Genomic DNA, 20,167 nt, shown 5'->3' on the forward strand with positions numbered 1-20,167 from the left:
GGGCCAGGGACGGCCAAACGAACCGCGCCCGGGCGCGATTCGGAGCACTCACACTAGTCAAACGAACCGCGCTTTGGTGGTCAAACGCACTCGGGCCGGGTCAAACTGCCTAGCGTGAGTACACCCTTACGCAGAACACAAGGGGCATATACAGTCAGCCCAATGTGACTGGGGCACCTAACGAGACCCACCAACATGCACTCAGACACAAGTACAGGTGCTATCCACAGAGAAGACAAAGAATCCAAAATCGGAATATCTGGCTTAATATCCCATTCTGGACTGGTGGAGATCGCTCACAACCAGTCGGTATAGTGAACCTGACATGGAAAATAGAAATACAGACGCTTCGAGTTATGGTGCGTGTTACGATATTTCGTTTTCACGATGGGTAAATGGGTTTTTAATTTTCTGTACATTATTCAATAAATTACATGAGATATTCAACATTTTATTATTAAATATGTTTTGTGTTAATGATAACCACAGGCTAAAGTAAGTGTTTTAAGCATGTTTTAAGACAGCCTAGCCTATGATGTTTGTTAGATTAGGTGTATTGTATTAAAATGCATTTTCGCCTTACAATAGGTTTATCGGAACTTAACCCCATCGTATCCTGGGGAGAGGCTGTATTAATGAGATCAGGCTGGGTTGTGAAACTAAGTGGTATAAATCAGGCACCATTGTAAAATATGCCATAAAGTGTACTGTTGTGCATTCATAGTTTTGAGAGGTGCAAATCAGGCATGCACAGCTGGATATTTCACAAAGCAAAGTTATCAGTAACCTTTGTTGGGCCTCGATAAATCTCTTCAACCACCCTAAAAGTAAGCATACAACTGTTTAGTATTTAAAATAAAGTTACACAGGATTCAACTACCATTATGAAAAATGTCATTAATTCAATACTGTGTTTTAAATGGTGTTCATAAGCCCTTATGCTTGTGCAAGTCTGGAAATTCTTGACAGTACATTTCAAAGCTGGAAAGAATTCAACGAGTTAAATACAATGGTTTGTAAAAGCCTGATTCTGATGAAAACCACGTATGTCCACAGTTTGATGATTGTGCTTTTTTAATAGATAGAATATTCTTCCACTTTCCAGCCTACTGACAGCATTTCATATCTTATTGACCAACGAAAATAAGATTTATGAAGTCGTCTATTTAACTAGTACTTATATCTGTACTGGTTAACATTTGTATTCATGATGGCTGTTTTCATGATTATTTCAAAATTTAACAACTAAATGTTGATAGCTAGATAGCTAGTCAACCAACATTAATTGTGAATTTAAAAAGATTAGTAAGTATATTGCTGACACTGACATTTGCAATGCTAACAATCCACGCAAGTGGATTTGTGGGAATAAGGCGTCTCATTACGTTTTTTTAAGTTTACTCTGTAGTTTGAGAAAATTAGTTTGCACATTCTTGAAATAATGGATTTTTCCAGAGCCCTACATAAACTGGGCAACATACAGGAATTTAATACAGAGAAGACTTAATGTTTTAAATCGCTGAGGAAAAGGAAGGATGTAAGGAAGAAAAATGCAAAGCACTCCCAAGAGTGCAATGAGTCATACATGGCTAATGTTAAACTCGCACCAAAGATGCATTCCAGGGTGCTTTTCGAATGCACTTCACTTCTAGGCCCTTCAGTCACGTCTTCCTTGCAATGGCGCCATTGTTTGGACATGATCGCAAAAAGACTGAAAGCATGCATGTATATGGGGAAATTCCCTTAAGCATGTCGGACAGGCACACAGGGAAGTCTCTGCAGGAGAACCCCAAACACAGCCCCGGGCTTTCAGGAACAAACAAACCACCTACAGCTGGAGAACCTCAAAGACAATCAAGGGCTTTCAGGGACACAGACGCCAACAAGGGAGCCGGAGAACCTGGAACACAGACCGGGGCTTTCCGGGACCCATACGGCACCTACATCTGGAGAGCTACCATACTCACATTCATCAACAGAAGTCACAGCTACGACGGGAACGATGCTCACTGAGTAGAGCTCGTTCCTGCACACACTACACCACAGACACAAAGGCGGCAAGGCCCTCACATCTCCTCACTCTTAGATCTTGCTATTTCATCCCAAACTGAGAGCTTGGCCCCTTTAAAAACAGGCTCCAGCATAATCACACAGCGGCCATTCACCTGATGTGAACTTCCTGGGAAAACGGCAGCCAGTCCTGGTATATCTGGCTGTGCAGGGCTGCTTCCTCTCAGTGTTTTTGTGGCATTTTCATTTTCAATCCCAGCGCCAGTGTAAATTCATGTGCTCCTTTGAACCTCTTTATAACCGAAGCCACGGTTAAGATGTTACTAACAGAAGGGGGAAAAATGAGAAAAATTCCCCTATCAGTGTCAAGTCCAGAACTGAACTGCTCAAACAGTAAAAAAGGTACTTACTGCAAATTTTACAACAAGAGAAATTTATTGCGAATATTAAACTCACAAAGCTATACAATGACGTTTTTTTGTGGAGACCTGTGTTTGGGGGGGTGTCATACAGCTGCTAGTGTGCCCGTGTGTGGATGTCCACCCATACTTCTTCGGGGGAGGGTCAAATGAGTCGCACGCGTGTACTCCGGACACCCACTGAGCTCCATTAACAGAGGCCCACAGCAAACCCCCCTCCCCCCCCTTAAAGGAGGCGGCAAATCCGAAGCGTGCCAGCAAACCCAGTCCATTATCCTTAGGAAATATTTGCCAATAGCTTAAGCAAAAAACCCCCAAGAGCTCCAGCTGGAAAGCTGGGGCGGGGGGGGGGGGATGGTGAAAGCTTCTAAAGACCGGTGCACTGCAAAGTGAAGCCCACACTCAACTACCTTCCACACCAGGGGCTGGCACACGCCTGCCAAGCCTTAATCCCTCCCCCCCACCAAAAGCTGCGGCCAATCCCAGTGGCGGCACTCCAGAGGGCCGGGGAGCCAAACGTCTTTCATTGGCCAGCCGCACAGGTTAGGCAAGCGGAGCCATTAATAAATAAAACCCACTGCTTAAAACAACAAATAGGGGAGATTAGGCTGCTAAGATGTGATGACAAAAACAGGCAGCCCCCACCACACCGTGCGCGCAAGACCGGCCCACCATTACGCCATTAAGCCTTGTTTAAAAAGCCGCTCGCACCGTCACAACCCAAGAGCCAGAAATGGGGTTTTAATCCAGCGGCCCCCACCGAGGATTGGCCTGGGGACTTCCCAGCAGGAGCCCACGTGGGCGGCTAGACGGGCACCCGCTCCCATGATCCCACGGGCGGAACCTTCAGGCCCACAGGATGAGGCTCAGTCTCGCCAGGCTAGAAGACTATACAGGTGAGGCCCATGCCAAGCAGGCTGGGAAACCCCCCTCAGTCAGGGGGAAGCAAGCACCCAGGACAGATGAGTCTAAAGGTGCCTCATGTGGCGCAGTATTGCAATGTGATTTCGCAGTAAATATTGTGATCAAATAACTTCCATTTAGCTGTCGTTCAGCAAGTCTTAAGTTGATGCTGCTGCGAGTCGTGCGAACACAAACCGGTGGCTTTTTTTATGCAATACAAAACATTTCCATACAGTGGAAGTATGGAAGTATGTGTGCCTAGTTTTCTGTTCACTTTTCATTTTTCTTAAATTTCTCACAAATGCACCCATCCATGAGTGAGTGACAGCAAGGATGAAAATGATGATTACATACAGAGGTCATACAAAGGCAGTGGCAATATATTTCAAACTGATTTCTGATTAAACACACCAAAGAAACAAGCATTAAAATTAACCGGGGGAGATGATTTTAAACATACTGTCAAAATACTGTTTATAGTGGTATTTGTCTGAATGGTAGGTAAGTTAGAAGGCGCCCAGGTTTAATCACAGCCCAGCTGACCAATGCAATCTTTGTGATGTGACAACCGCATGTGTGTAAAATGCGCCGTCGATATTAACGTCACGGGTCTAGTGTAGAGGGGAAGAACGTGCTTGCAAAAGGCACTTCATTTCGATCTCTGCCGGCTAACAGCAAGCAGCCATCTTCCCAGAGGGGGTACGAGATTTTTATTTGCCATTTGTGCATAAAACCAACATTCCAGGCACATTGTAATTCTTGTGCAGAGCTCGCAGAGTGAAGTAAATAGAACACTTATTTACAGAAAAAAGATGGTAATATCTACACAAAGGAAAGAAATTTAAATATAAAGTACTGATGACGAACGAACTATGAAAGAACTTTTCAAATACAATAAGTACTGCAAATTATTGCACAGCTGCACAGAAGGCAGATGTTGCCCATATATAATATTGCACATTTAGACTATTGCACATCTTATCCTGTTGCAGTTAGGATATTGCACATTCATCGTATTTCACAGATGATTGCAATTGCACATGACCAGTGAAGTGAGGTAGTGTAGGGTTATTTCACATGTTAATTTGTCTTGCCATCACTCAGAGTGATGATGCTGGCCGCCCTGCTGAGTCTCATACAGTTTCTGCGTCAGAGTGGGTTTAAGAACATCCCCTCGCTCGTCTTAAGCTCGACTTGGAACACAGAGGCAGAAAATGATTTTAATTAGTGTCTGCTGAGGCCCGTCGCTGTGCTCCCAAAGCAGGGACTTGCGTTGTTAACCTGACCAGCTCATTTAGGCCGTTTAGGTATACCAAGGACTGTCAAGCAGGAGCTAATTTTTAAAATGCACATAATAATCATTATTGATAAAATTACATGCGAGTAGGAATGGTATGATTGATTAGGAAAATTAATTTGGTTTCCAGTGGCACAGCTGTGGCCGGCCGGTGGATGATGAGGGCGCACAACACGGCCAGTCCTGGGCAGCGTGAGCAGGCGGCAGCGACAGAGGCATGCTGGGTAATTCAGAGGCTTGGAGCAGCACACACATGCATGCAGCCAAGTTGGCGCACGACACCCGGGGCCTGTGCTGATGCCTGCAGCGGTCTCTGCGCGGTCCTTACTGCACCCCTGGGCCTCGCGCATAGGCAAACCCATAATTAAAATGAAACCGATGAATATATTACAGAGGCCTTTTATCCCAGGCCTGGCGAATTAACATGTTAATTTGCACGTCCCCAGCGACGGACTTGGGATGTAGGGGGGGGGGGGGGGGGGGCTGACAGGTGATGGAGATTGTGGCAAGGGCGGGGCCTTCATGACTCGTTCAGGGAGGGAGGGAAGTCCTTACAAACCAGGAAACTAAACCCAGAACCCCCTCCCCCAAGTACATTGCATCATCTGATATGGTCCCATCAACCACTGCATTTAAAAAGCCCATATTGGGCAGCTCGTTTGCGGGTGTCGGAATGCCCTACGAGCTCCCAAAGAGGCATCCCACCATTCGGCTCACAGCTACCGCGCACGAAGATCACAAGCAGAGGAGAGACACAGAAGAGCCCTGATTTATTCTCCCTTTTGGCATATGCTACATCAGCCCAGACTCGCCGCTCTTTATAGGAGCAACATAAACAGCTCCGGCCTCCATATTTCATCTGGTTTGCAAGCTGTCAGCTATACGGCCAGGATCAAAGCGTCCATGTAAAGAGGTTAAGGAGGAAGCAGACAGAAAAACGCACTGATCCTTAAATCAATTTGCCTTTCATGTTGAAAAGCGCAGGCAGGCACCAGGACAGAGCCGTTACTGCCCAGCACTTAAGGAGCCCGGTCCGCCTTAAACGGGTCCGGGAAAACACTACCGCTTCCAGGCGGGCCCACCTGGCAATGCCGACCCTGGTCCGCCAACACCTCCGCCTCCACAGACACCTAGACGGGCCCAGTTCACCTGTAGGGGGTGCTGAGCATGGGAAATGACTTGGGGCTGGAGAGACCCTGGTGGGTCCTCAGCAAGGATGGACTGTAAGGGTGTGTGTGTGACAAATTTCCACCTCTTCACTGCAAAAACCAACACCTCCAATCTGGTTTTAATTACTCCCCCTCCCCAACCCCTAACCAAAATCCAACTGGAGACCAAGACCCTTAAGTTCCCAAAACCCAAGCAAATGAAAGATACCCCCCTCCTACATGTTCTTCTAATCTAAAAAAAAAACGCTCTTCTGTCTTTTTTTAAGCACAGATGGGAAGAGTAATTGTTGCTTTTGGTGCACATAGTAAGAGGTGGCTGTCGGATTTAAAGGAGGCGGTGAGTGGACTTATCTTCCTAAAAACAGGGAAGTGCAGCCGCGCTCGGCGGGGAAAGCGCTTTGAGCCGCAGCTCAAAAGGTCCGTCACGCCGGAGTCACAAGCCCACAGCGCAGCTGGGAGTCGCTCTCACAGACACACCAGCATGTAGGCAAAAAAAACCTGGGCGGGACCTGAGCGAAATGAAAGGCCCGCCCAGGCAATCAGGGATTGGACATGGAGGATGTTCCGGAATGGACAGGCGGCGCCAAGATGGGCGGGGCACAGAAACCACTGGAGTGAGTTTATAAATAATGCTGGAACTGGGAGCCGTGTGTGCGGGGTGTCCCATAGCTGTGAAAGGCTCACATCACCGTCACTGCTATGCAAAGGCCAAATACAACATCAAAACAAGACGATACAATTTCTATCAAAACTTTATTAAAAAAAAACAAAAAAAAAAACATGGGGTATTTCCCCTCCCACCAGGGAGAAACGCAAATAAAAAAGAGCATCAGGTATGAAATTCTGCAGCAGTCTTGGTGAATGTCTAATAGCCCTGTGATTTCGGGGCTCTCCCCCAATACAGGGTCTTAAGTGTATTAGGTTCAGAACCACTGTTTTAGGGACAGAAGCAATGGCCTCTTGGGGGGGTGGGCCTGTGTCAGCGGCGCCCAACTCCCCACCCTCCTTTGCAAAATCAGCACGCTCGGGTTACCCCCGGTAACCTAGCTACCGCTCGCCCATAGGGCGGGCAGGCGTAACACGAGACCAGGCGGTTCAGATTCAGCGCCCGCCACCAGTCCCTGTGCTCTCCCCCAGATTAAACCTGACCTGCCAGGGCTACACACACTCTGCCAGCACGCAGAAGCACAGCCCAGTGGCCACGGAACACGTGTGCAGGTACGCGCTGTGGTTTGTGGTTCTCCTGAAGATGGCCTCCAGAGTAGTGTGATGCGTTGAGTGTAGCTACTCACCGAATGCCAAAAGGGGGCAGATTTCTATGAGATTAAGAAGCACCACATCAATCAGATGCTGCTGAACAAGCTGTTGTTTACATAATTCCGGCTGACAGTACAAGCTGCAGTCGTCGAATGAGCTCACCCTTCCGGGTGAGCCCATCATTCGGTGTAGCGAGTATGACTGTGTGCTTACAGAGAACCACTTGTCCCCATTCTGTGCGACCCAGAGGGGGGAGGGATGACAGGCATTGCAGACTTGTAGGGTAACTATAGGTGCATTTCACGTGTGCTTCCCAGGCAATGGACAAGCAGCCTTTGTTCTTCTCAGGCAGCCCCCCCCCCCCTTACAAACATGGGCAAATTGCACGACTCCCTAACAGACTAGCAGACTGACCCTGCAGTGTTTCAAAAGAGCACTATGAAGGTTGCACTACCAATATTTGCAAACTGATTCGATGCGACAGCTCTTGCATACAACAGAGGGGGATCTCAGTGCGAAAACACACAGATTTATAAACATCAGTGATCCAGTGAAAGACAAAGAGCACTAACTTGGGGCCAGGTTTGGGCCATCTCTTATTTACATACACATTTAACAGAGGCTTTTGTCCAAAGAGACGCAGTAGTAAGGCAAATGGCACATTAGGTTTCCATAGCAATCGATCACCAGCCTCGTGCCCAAAGACTGGTCTGGAGTGACCTAATTGACTTGCCAACTTTAAATAGAGTCAGCTGGGTAGCTAAAGGGGAAGAGTGATGGAAGAAACAGAGGAAGTCTGCTGTAGCTGGACATTTTGTTTCAACCCCACACCTCCGGCCAACAAAACTGTGGGCTTCAGGCAAGCTTAGCCTGATCTACAACAAATCACTGTTTCCACCATTATGTTTTGCTCGTCTATAGATTTTATAGAATTGATTATTCCTGGTTTAGCGTGGTTTCATGTGTCCTCCACCCACTCTAATAACGCCGAAAGCCAAGGAGTGTACAAATATTTTTATTAACAGCGTCATGCCCAGTAATCTGAGATGGGGCTCACCCATGGCTCCATGGACATATCACACCACCGTGAGCAAAACCCACCAAAACACCGCAGACCGCTGCACGTGTCAGTCTCCGGCACGCGCACATGTCAGGGATAGCCGCAGAGGCACGGAGGGGCCCCCATTTGCGACATTCTCTCAATGCTTCGCTACCGTTCGCATCTACGAACGAGACCTGTTAATACTGCAGCCCAGATCCCATGGTGAAGAAGTGAGTATGTGTCCAGCAAGGTGGCATGAGTCAACAAACATGACACTGGCATCACGTCAAATCACTGCAGAATTCGGTAAAATACCATAATTTAACTACAACAGGGACAGAACGCCGGAACACAAGACCCAAAGGATGGTCCAGCTCTGAAACAACTGTACCTGAATGGTACAAGCCTGCATGTCCCATTTTTCTATAAATATGGACATCTGCCCGGGGACCGTGGTCAAATCAAAGTCCCCGGACGTGACTACAACGGAAGCCTGTACAACGAGTTTCGTAAAACTATCCTGAAACATTGTTCCCAAGAATTTTTCCTTCCTGGATTAAACCTGAAACGGATTTCTAAAAGGACATACGCCATGTTCCTGCACACTTCCTCCAGTTTCCCGCGGACTGGAGGAAAGCACAGGGAAACAACTAAAAGGAACATTTGTAATTGAGGCTATGGGCACTTTATATCCCTGCCTTGCCTTTTCTTCTGTCATTCCATTTCCTGTGGGCTACCCCCCCCCCCCCAATTAAAAACTACTCAGATCTTCCCAGCAGCTTTTCAGATGTCATTTGGCCAGGAGGCCACTTTTATTTAATGTAACACCGAGCAAAGCAAGGGGGGGGGCATAATTTTCATGAGTGGAATCCACAGAAATACAGAACCACCATTTTCAAGTTAATGGCAAAGTATGATTGCACACCGACATCAAAACATCAGACAGGCGTGAAAACCACTAAGATTCGATCACTGTACAATCTCAAGAGTCTTATGAAATTCTGCAGAGACAAAATGCTACCAGGGGACATCAACTGAACTTTAGAAACAGAGAAACTAGTGGGAAAACTACCCTCACTTTTGGCTCTGAACAAAAGGCACCAAAAACGAGCTTCGACCATTTGCTATCGGGTCTTGAAATATACCAAATAAGTTCAGCCAAAACGCAACCTACACTTAAGTCAGAGCTGAGCATAAATCGACGAGACCCATTTGCAAAGAAATCACCACCCTGTGCGAATAGTAACCCCCCTTCCCCAAGCAGACATACAGATTTCATCACAGCTGCCAGAATTAAAAGAACGCCAAGGCTCGACTTGCACTCAACTCGAAGGCACCCAACTTAAGGCTGTAGAGTGAGAACTCTCGACCTTCGGCAAACCAGACAGGCGGAGTCGCAATGGGCGTCTGACAGAGACGAGACTCTGACCTCGGCTTGTTTTTCCTCCTGGGGTGCAGCAGGGGCCATAATAACAACTAACCAATATAAAACATTCCCTAGCTACCGGAGCATGGATGCACTGCTCTGGATTCTCCTTGCTTGGAAATAAATACAGCAATGTGAACGGCGGCCCTGTCTCAGAAAACGTTTGTTCTTGACCTAGATTGGGCCGCTTCCGCAATTCAATACACCCTTTGCTGACAAATAACCAATTTTCACGTGCAACCATTCCCCCTGCACTACAGGCCAACTTGTCCCCTTTAGATAGGAATGGTACTTACCCCCGAGCTGGGTCCAGGGCAATGGCCCTCGGCTGATCTAAGTCCTGCCAGAACAGCACTTTCCGTAAAGATCCATCGAGACCAGCCACCTCGACGCGGTTCGTCTCCGAGTCAGTCCAGTAGAGCTTGTTACCCACCCAGTCGCAGGCCAGGCCATCGGGGGACTGGAGGCCCGACAGCACCACAGTCTGGTGGGAGGAGCCTGACCGGTTGAAAGTCGTTCGCTTGATGGCCTCTTCACTCACGTCACTCCAGTAGATGAGGCCACCGGCAAAGATGAAGTCCACGGCCGCCGCGTCCTCCAGCCCATTCACTACCACTGTGGCATTGGCCCGTCCCTGGGCTGCATCAACCAGCCGCAGGTCCCGCCGATTTGCATACAGCAGGAGGGGGTCGCCTGTGGCAAAGGAACCAGGACCATTAGTTAGGGGAATTCGATTCTTACCAGATGAGCAATCTAGTGGATCAAGTGATATTCCATGCTGCTGCTAGACACCAGGCAAGGAATACCTGGTTTAAATAAAACCATCCATTAACCTAGTGAGAGAACCCACCACGGCATTCGCTACCAGCCAGGCACATCAAGAATTCTCTGCTTGTAAACCAAGATTAAAAAACAATCACCACAAACCAACAGGTACCGAAGTCGCTTGAAGTCTTGCTGAACAATGATTTCAATTAGTAGAACCCGTTCATACTAGCTTGAATTATACAGAACTTAATGAATGAGCACATGCAGCAGAAACCAAGGAAGGAAGCTACCCCTGTAGCATTAGCTACATAAGCCAGTTAGCTTTTCCCTCAATCTCAAAAGCCTCATGCCCAAAGAGCCTTGCTGTTTAGACAACAGACCAGGTACTGTTTATGATGGGCTTGGATATTCAGTCATATTTTGCCTACACTGCCACCTGTAACCCCTCAGACCATGAAGAGAAACATTAACCTCTGGTCAGCAAGTTGACACCACTTAGGGATCTCTCCACCAAGCGAGAAATCTCATGTGTGGTTCCCCGGTAATAAAGTAAGCCTTTGACCCACATCCAGTCATCAGACTCCCTCCCCACCTTCAAGAAATGCCTCAAGACCCACCTGTTCCAGGAATACCTCCGCTAGCCTGATTCTACTCAGCGTTCCCTGAATGTCCTTCATGTTACCTTATTAGGTTCTTGCTTTGTAAGATGTCGTGTAACTCTTGCTACAATGCTGCTCATCTTTCTACCTCGACATTCCCTGTAAGCTCAGTCTATCTGCATGTGTCCAGTCGATGCCTTGACAGCATGTATATTTGCAATGTGCTATTTGCCTCTTTTTGTTGCTTTGAACAAAAGCGTCTGGTAAATATAAATAAAATACATTTCATGGCCAGTATCTGATGATACCCAAATGTCACCCAGAATTAGGGTTTAAACCATTCCTTAAGCCACCACAATTGCTACATTTATAGCCCACTGGTTTTCAAATGGAGAATGGATTAATCAGTGAACAACAGGTAACCCAAAACCACTTAAAAGGGGGAGGGTCACACAGAACCAGTTCTCACTCTCCTGAGAGAAGAAAAACAGTCGGTGCTAAACCAAAGGGGCTCACAGGTCATCCATTCAACTCCTACGTGTTCAGCTGGAGACCGAACGGGTACAAACTTTCCAACACGTGCTTCAAAGTAAATAAAAACAGCCTCACTGCCTCATGGGATGGCTAGAGTGATCTTAAGTTCTACTAGATACTAACACAAAGGAACAGGTCTGATAGAATATTCAAGAAAAAAAAAAAACGTAACCGTTGACAGTAATTCAATTTTGTGGACCACGGCAAATCCATACGATGCCAGACTTCACGGCCCAGTAAGAGGGTAATGGAGAAATGCTACGAGCCCCCAGTTCCACCACTCCAGAGCTGCAGCTTGGATGCGTCAACATTATTTTAATAAGCCTCCCCCGCTGCCACGGTATAAAAATCTTGCTTATTTTGCCAGGCAGGATGTTTTTCCTGCCGTGTCCGGCATGAGTCAAGCAAGAATAGACACGACGGCAGCGGTTTCATTAGCATAGCAAAGTCTGGCTGCAGAGTCAGGCTCTTGAGGATTTCGACTCGCCGTTTAATTTTGGGTAACGTGGACCTTGCCCAGACTGCCTGGACATGCATCGGCTCGCTTCTGCAGGTGCCACTACTGACGGGAGGGATCCGGCTCGGCGCTCACTTCCTGCCGAGTGTGGCCACTTTGCGGCTACAACCTCAGTGAAATCTGCTATGATGGAAATGAAGCCGCTGAAGATTCATTCATTCAATCCTTCCTTCTAAAACTAATTTAGAGGCTACCGCAGCTCCACAAGAACACAAAACAGCAACAGTTAATCTACTCAAAGCAGAAATCTGAGCATCTCGCACTACAACTTCACAGCACTCCAAGTTATGTGGCAAAGACTCCTTTCATTGATGTCAGCTTAGATTAGCTATCTCCATGCCGATCTATGGGATCTACAAAGTCAGCACAAAAACTTTATGAAAATCTGTGTAAACGGTACAATAGAACACAGCGTTTTAGGCACATCTGACTAGAAGTTATATAAATTCATTGAAACGATATGCAAGAGGATGGTAAATGGCACTTTTTTTCCATACAAACTGGCTGAGGTCCAAACCTCAGTTTGACACATCTACTACCACTGCCAATGTATCGCTATCACGGTCAACCTCAAGTTTCCGTGCCTCCGACCGACATGCTGTTTTTCAACATGGGGAATTTCCTTCTCTAAATATTTATGAACTTAAGCAACACGGGGAAAGTTCACTGATGTCAGTCCAACAGGACTACTTCTGTCTGCCAAATGTAAACAGAAGAAAAATTATACTTTAGGACACTTAATATCTGGCCTCAAACATATTCCCATTTCCTTTCTATCACCAGTAACACTTTCCCCCCTCCCTTGGCAAAAGCAGCTACTTCGGTTATCCCCCCCTCCCCCCCAAAAAAACAAGTCTACCACAGTGTCCTTACCAGCCAGTCATAATTAAAAACTCAAAGCAGTGATTTCCTGTACCAGCCAATCACATGACCATAATAGCCTTTACCAATCATAGCTAATTCTTAAACCTATGCACTTTCATTGGATAATGTTGTCAAAAGAACTCCCATTGTCATAATCAGTTACTGCAACAGGCGACGTAAAAAAGCAACGGCATTATTAAGGTCCCAGAAGGAGACGAGACACACAGATCAACGAGGCGCCCGTCAACATCAAGCTGTCATCTCGATCAGTAGACGCAGCGTCACAGGGCTCTCCATCGCATTCTTCCACTTGATGGAGACAGATAACGTGGGCTAAGGTGACAAAACAGGTTTTGTAAAGCGAGGTTCAAATGGTAGAAAGTGCATTGCGAAATCCAAAGCATAACATGGATGCTAAAGTTACTGATTCAAAGCCCACCACACACTAGTCAACCAACAGTACTAGAACTTCACCACAAAAAAAAAAAAAACAACTAAAATGCTATATTATAATTCTAAAAATCTGGAAAATGCCATTAGGATCTATCATCACTATAACCTGCTAGAACATTTAACCTTAATAAGGACACCAGTAAATAACAGGAAAGGGATTCTGTATTATTACATGTTCTAATCATTCACAGACCAGCTGTCAGAGGCTAGCATGTACGGTAGTTGTTAGGTTTAACAGTAATGATAGTTTGTCATATAAGGGCGGTGGACATGAGGCTAACCAACCCCAATATCCATTTAGTAACTCCATTAACGCCTCAAAATCCAAATGGCCAAAGTACCTGTCGACTTACAGATCAGTAATCCAGTATTCATGCAGTAGCAGATCAGAAAATCCCTTTCGTTAACTTGCTCAAAGTGATAATTCACCTCTAAACATGACAGAGAGCGTCAGCACAGAAATCTCATCTCTGATCGTTCACCATATCCTCACCTAATCGAGAGCTTGGCTTTGCCGTGGTTAAAGTCCAGCTGCGCCAAGCTGACCCGTGACATTGGGTTTGGTTGATTCGTGATTCTCAATAATGCAAAGACTAGACTGTTTCACTGGCAATGCAACACGGAGAAAGGCATTGAAAATAAAAAGATACCTTCTGACCCTTTGGAGGAAAGAAAACAGACAATGCATCTCGCCAAGCCCATTTTCATGAATACATTGCTTTTATACTCAAATTACCCACAGAGCAAAGACCCGTCGTTTTATAGCTGAGATTACGCGATTGGCGAAATTTGGAGAAAACATACAGACTCATACGGTTATGCTGATACGTGGTTTCGTGGTTTTACAGGAAATGGAGATTTAAACTTGTTTTCATATTTCGGAGGGGGTGGGGGCTACTACGACTAAAAGTTTAAAATAGAACAATGAAAACTAAACGAGGGACAACATAAATGGCAGTGAACATAACCAGTTTGACTAAAAAACAGGCTATCCGACTGCGATAATGACGATAAACAGCCGAATAAAAGCCAAGGCTTTGACAAAAAAAAAAGTTGCAACAAAGCGCACGCCACGGTTCGTCTCGGAAACAAAATATCCAGAGTAGACGTAGCTCTACCCCTACAACGTGTATCAGTATCAGCCCGTTTACATTAAAGGCGATCGAAAAGTAGCAGTTTTAAAACTAGAGGTGGCAGACGATTAACAATAAATACACCTTCGGCGAGAGAAACAGGGAAGTGTCGGACGGGAGACAGACGGGACCAAAACCATGCCTGCTATTAATGCATATGGAAGACGGGAAGCTTGGCCGTACTATGAAAACAGTATATATGCATTTATATAAAGGCGCACGGATGCACTTCGATGGGGGTAAACAGACTAAAGCCACAAGCGGGAGTCCGAATGGAAGCACGGCCGGTGGGCAGCAAACGGCACGCGCAGGCGGCGCGGGTCCATATGGGATCCTACGTGCAATCAAGGTAGCGAGCTCCCCTTCACGTAGGGCCCCACGCACTTGCACGCAAGGCCTATGGCGGGGGGGGGACGGCTACTTCTCCCAAATCTTTTGCCAACTTTCCGGAAAAGAAGCAGAGGAGAAAAAAAAAAACATCCCATCCAAAACTCACCTCGTATAAGCGAACAGAAACTACAGAAGATTAGACTCCGCAGAACGGCGCCCATCTTTCTCTCCCTTTTTCCTCGCAAGCCGCCGCCGCCGCTTGTCTTTCAGCGCGGCGATATCATATCGCTCCCTCGTCGTGCTCCCTCTTCCTCCTCTGTTTCGGTATCTTCGGACCTTCGCGTCGTGTGATTCGGGCCGGTTCCGGTGCGGCTCAAGCCGAGCTCGGCTCCATTCTACTCCGCACTCACGCTCGGTGGCGCCGCGATTCCGAGTCGCTCATTCTGCTGCCTGAGCGCAACGACACGCCGCCTCTGGATCCGTGTCCTTCCGCCGGGCGGAAAAATGCCAAACCCCCCCTCTCCGCCTTTTCCCCCTATCCCTCCCCCCTGTGCTCGGCAGTATTCGCTCTCGAAACCCGACCCGCATCAGCTATTGTTGTGGCTCCACCGCATGCGCTCGTCTCCAACCACCCCCCTCCCATGCCGCAATTTGGTCGCGGCGGGATCGGTGAAAATGTGACGCGGGCAGCGGGTGTTTGCGGGGAAAGGAGGGGGGGGGATCAGCAATTGTTTTGGGAGCAGAGAAAGCAAATCCGGAGGGACTAGTTTCTCACGGCGAGATGGTGCTTCGGTCCGTATCCGGATACCCCTGTGACCCCGCTTGTGAGGGTCGCCTCTGTCGGGAACGCCGAGCTACAAAGTCTTAGCGAATGCTTCAAATTACACAGGCTTTCTGTTTATCACGCGTGTTTTTGAATAATTTCTGTAACAGTTAGATAATGTTAGTGCCAATAAAGGATTACGCAGCAAAACAATATGTTTTCAGCCTTGGTTGATGTTTTATGTCATACTGAGAAATCTATTACAGACTCCTACTGTGATCTGTGAATGTATCATCTTTATTCTCATAATATTTCAATGTGCAGATAGTTTTTTTTAAAGATAACAATGCACTATAATATTCATAGATTGTATCTTTCTTATCTCAGAGTGGACAATGGCTCCTTATTGGAGAAACAAAAGCTAGCGGCAAGCACAGAAATGTATTCTCAGGAAACTGCTGATGCCACTTCAGAAAAGACATGAAAAGGGATTCAGTTTTTGCTCTGTTTTAATTTAGATGTTTAATATTACCAAGGAACTATTATTTTAAAGGTCCTTATGGAAATGGAAAAAATTCAGGTAAATGGCCAGGTACCAGTATCCTTGGAGGTTCATGGTCCGACAACAGCCATCCAGATTTTCTACAGCGTCCATGATAGTGCACCTTCACTTGAGGTAACGGATTCTTGAGTCTGAGGAAAAGTGGAAATCAGGCTCAGGGAAAAGACACATTTTAATGGCATGGGGCTCCTTTACTTCTGACTTCCTGTACTACACCGACGCATGTGAAACAGGGCAACTCTAATGTCCGAGAAATGGGAGTGCCTTTGAGAGTCTCCTGAAGCTCCCAGAGGACGCTAATTCCTGCTTAGCTCCCCAGTACAGAGCACATTCATTTTCTGATAGTTACACTGTAAATATGACACACACAAAAAAAATTGTGAGATTATTGCCTTGTACTGCCTTGTCCATATTATCAAAGATTATCCTGATTTGGTCAGAACCCTTATTTCATAAAGAATCTACATTTTTCATGCTTATTCATCGGAAAACTTATTTCAAGTTCCTTCTCTTCAACAATTGTGCTTAAACATGCAACATAAACAGCATAAACACCAAGGGACCTTTCGTTTAACTTGAAAGATATAGATTCTGCTTGTTAATAGTCCCTGGATAATCAGGGATGTAGTCTTTGTTCCTTTCTCAGTTGGTAGTAGATGTAGTATTTGAGTGGTTTTGGAACGTCAAATAGTTCCTTCACATTTTCAGATCTGGAGCACCTGCAGGTCGTCCTTTAAACATAGGTAAATGTACTGTTGTTCCAATGGACTGATGTGTATGCATTGTTTTTGGTTTTAGCAAATTAAGATGTTCTTGTCCGGTGCTAGTTAGGCCTCCAGTGTCATATGTCACATGTGCACACTTTGTTAATCACCTGGACCATCCATAGTGAGAGACACAGTGACTATTTCACTAAAGAAATTCCTCCTTGAGGGTTTTCTTAACTTTCAAAACATCATGGCCCTAACCAGACATCAGCTATCGCCATCTGGTCAATGGGGACAAGCACTACGGTTACTTCTGCTTCCCCATAACGTTTTCTGTTTGAATCATGCCTGAAAACATTCTCACAAAATATGCTTACAAAAGCTTTATTGCAAAATCACATTTTGTACAATTACCACTTACTTAAATCTAATTTATAAGTAACAAAGTACACCAAACCCATGAATTTTCACACAACCTTCGAAATTATACATGCGGTAAATATTTGAGTGAAGTCCATCGAAACATCCTACTTAATAAGTGTGCAATTCATTGAATTTATTTCCAGAATTTGCAGTGTACATTTTTTTTCTAGTGGAATCTTAGCGATGGAGCACGGCTCACTGTGGTTCACTTTGTGTTTGCTGCCATCTTGTGGTTACATTAGGACACCTATATTATGCAGGACATCGGGTAATTCAGCACTCTACAAAAACAATCATTTTTACATCGTTCTCTTTCTACACACACACCCACGAACACACGCATACGTGTGTACATACATCAAATTCTTGGACAAAACTATGCAATCAATGAACTCTACATAAAAGAACAATATATGAATTTAAGATACAATGCACTGGAACTGATTGTTGAATTCTTCGATGCATTCTGCCTCCCTGTTCCCTGCATTCTTTAAGTTCTGTAAGTAATTCTGTAAAAAAAACTACACCAGCATGAGCTGTGAGGAGGCCACACTGCCAATGGACAGTAAAATTATTACTGAACAGTGCAAATGAATTTAAAAATTAGACGACAGAATGACAAGCGGCGTTTCTTCACATCACTTACTGCTTACCTCTAACAACTGGTGACTTGTTTCAATACATTTTATGTAGCTGCAGTTCACAATGGCATTTTTGCTGAAGTAACCGGTTTCCCAATTGCTGACCAGATTTTTATGACTACCTGAGTATAAGCAAAAGAGGTATTGCTGCGTTTTTAATTCATTATTCTTTGGCCCTACTAAACCGCCTCAAACCCCCCCCCCCCCAAGACCCATTTTATTTTATCAACTGGTCTCATGAAATTAAATGCACCCATTTTTTTAGATATTAGTTGAAAAATAGAGCACATCGTTTCTGGTTCAAAAAACAAAACAGAGTTTTGCATTTGACACTTGTGCGGGATGCTGTCACACATCGTAATATAAGTCATTTAGCTCCAATCTTGTGTACTGTCTTCGGTTGAAAGACTCCATAGCTTTCCTTCCTACCAGTGCTATAACAAGAGCCAAGAACACAAGTCCAACCACCACAGCTACCTCAAGAGTGCTCTTCAGTGTCCGCTGGTGGACAGTGTTCCTTTTGGGGGGGTTTGTGTGGCCAGGCTTAGTGGTGGGTGGAGCTGGTGGGGGAGGGGCCACCAGCATGGACTTGGCTTCCTTGGCTGTGACTTGCAATGGGGTCATGCTGGCCGCAGAGCGTTGGGTCATCAGCAACGTGGGAGTCGCTGTCGTCCATGTCGTCATTTGCGCAGTGGAGACTTTTGCTTTAATCGTGGTGGCCGAAGTCCTCAGGTTTGTCTTTGGCTTTCTGGATGCTGCTTTGTGAGGGAGACCTGGCGGTCTTGTTACGGAGCTTTGTTTTGCATTTGCTGTAGTCAATTTTAAGTGATGTTTGGAAGGGGATATAGTGGTTGTAGTAGTGGTACCTAGTCTTGTATTATAAGGGGATGGTTTCATGGCTTGTTTCTTTGTTGGTTTGTTGTGGTTTTTGATATTTCTATTTGGTTTTGTGGTACTTGTGGATAAAGATGTTTGTGTTTCAGTTTTCGGTGTAGCTGTAGTTGTAATTGTTGTAGCGAGCAAAGCTTGCCATGTAACACAAGTTGTTTCAGCAGCTGTGGTTTCTGTTGGGTCAGTGCCAATTTTTATTTCAGTAGTCAGGGGTGATTGCACAGTAGTTGTTAATGCTGATGCTGTAATAGTTTTTTGCATAGAAACATCGATTGGTCGGTTGGGCCTTGCTACCAGTGAGCTCGTGGTAGTAGTTTTCATGGTAATAGGATCAGTATGTAAAATGAAGGTTGGTGGTGTTATAATCAAAGCTGTTGTAGCTGATTCTGTAGTGGTGGTGGTTGGTTGACTGCTAGTAAGAGTAGTAGTTGGCTGAGTATGTGCAGTAGTACTGCTTGGTTGTGGTGTCCTAGTTGTAGCTGGAAGTTGTTGTGTAGTACTAGCTGGTTGTATAGTAGTAGTTGTTTGTCTAGAACTAGCTGGTTGTGTACTAGTAGTAACAGTAGTAGTAGTAGTAGTAGTAGTAATACTTGGCTCTGTACTAGTAATACTTGGTAGAGTAGTACTAATACTTGGCTGTGTAATAGTAGGTGGTAGTGTAGTAATAGTAGTAGTAGTTGGTTGAGTAGTAGTCACTGGTTGTGTAGGAGTAGTGACAGCAGTTGAAGTATGTGTGGTGGCAGTTGGTGTTGATGGAGTGGTAACGTAGGTTGGCTTAGCAGTTACTCTGATTGTTACTCTGGGGGTAGTACTTGGCTGTGTGGCGGCTTTTGTAGTAGTTAAATGGTTCATGGATGGATAATCCACACCTAAGGAATAGAAAATGACACATTTTATAAACAAAATAATGCAGGTCACAGAAAATTATACAGTCAGTCAGATAATTCCAATGAGGACAAATGGTCCACGTGGTTGTTTATTTGAAGATTACCTGTGAAAATGTTATAGCTGTTCACTCCGTTCATGGGAATCAGAGGACAATCCTCTTCTCTTTCACAGTAAAACAAGTAGCAATTTTCGCTTCCGCTCGGCTTATCGGGTCTGTATACAGCCCAGTTGCATTTAAAAACTGCAAGAAAATAAAAAGCACAGATGATTATTGTATTTGGCGATACATTTATCAACTTTGGCCTAGTGATGTCCTATACAGTGCCACAGCATGAAAAATTAATCACAATAGGTCAATCTGTATGACAATCTTTACAACTGACTGCTTTTAGGCAAATCATACTGGTGTCGGTATTATGACTGTTCCAGAACCTTCTTGGGAGCAGCAGTCAAGCAGACAGGCCTGCTGGGAAAGGCTGGTGCGGGCATCCAGAACTGTAGTCCTGGCCAGGAAGGCGGCGCTGGCGTTGATGATCAGATTGGTGCGCTCCTTGGAGAAGCACTGCTTGGT

At 45.6% G+C, this 20,167-nt stretch overlaps 1 protein-coding gene across 1 annotated transcript in view; it reads right to left on the minus strand.

The window, feature by feature from the left end:
- Positions 1 to 15,242, minus strand: part of LOC111845669 (low-density lipoprotein receptor-related protein 6) — a 44,091-nt gene extending 28,849 nt beyond the window's left edge. Inside the window, exons 1-2 of the mRNA XM_072710209.1 lie at positions 14,888 to 15,242; positions 9,820 to 10,216 (exon numbers count right to left, since the gene is read on the minus strand). Of these exons, the coding sequence (XP_072566310.1) occupies positions 9,820 to 10,216; positions 14,888 to 14,942 (452 nt within the window). The 5' untranslated portion in view covers positions 14,943 to 15,242. The remainder of the gene's footprint in view (positions 1 to 9,819; positions 10,217 to 14,887) is intronic.
- Between the last annotated feature and the right edge of the window lie 4,925 nt (positions 15,243 to 20,167).

Source organism: Paramormyrops kingsleyae, chromosome 3 (genome assembly GCF_048594095.1).
Source record: "Paramormyrops kingsleyae isolate MSU_618 chromosome 3, PKINGS_0.4, whole genome shotgun sequence".
NCBI lineage: Eukaryota > Metazoa > Chordata > Actinopteri > Osteoglossiformes > Mormyridae > Paramormyrops > Paramormyrops kingsleyae.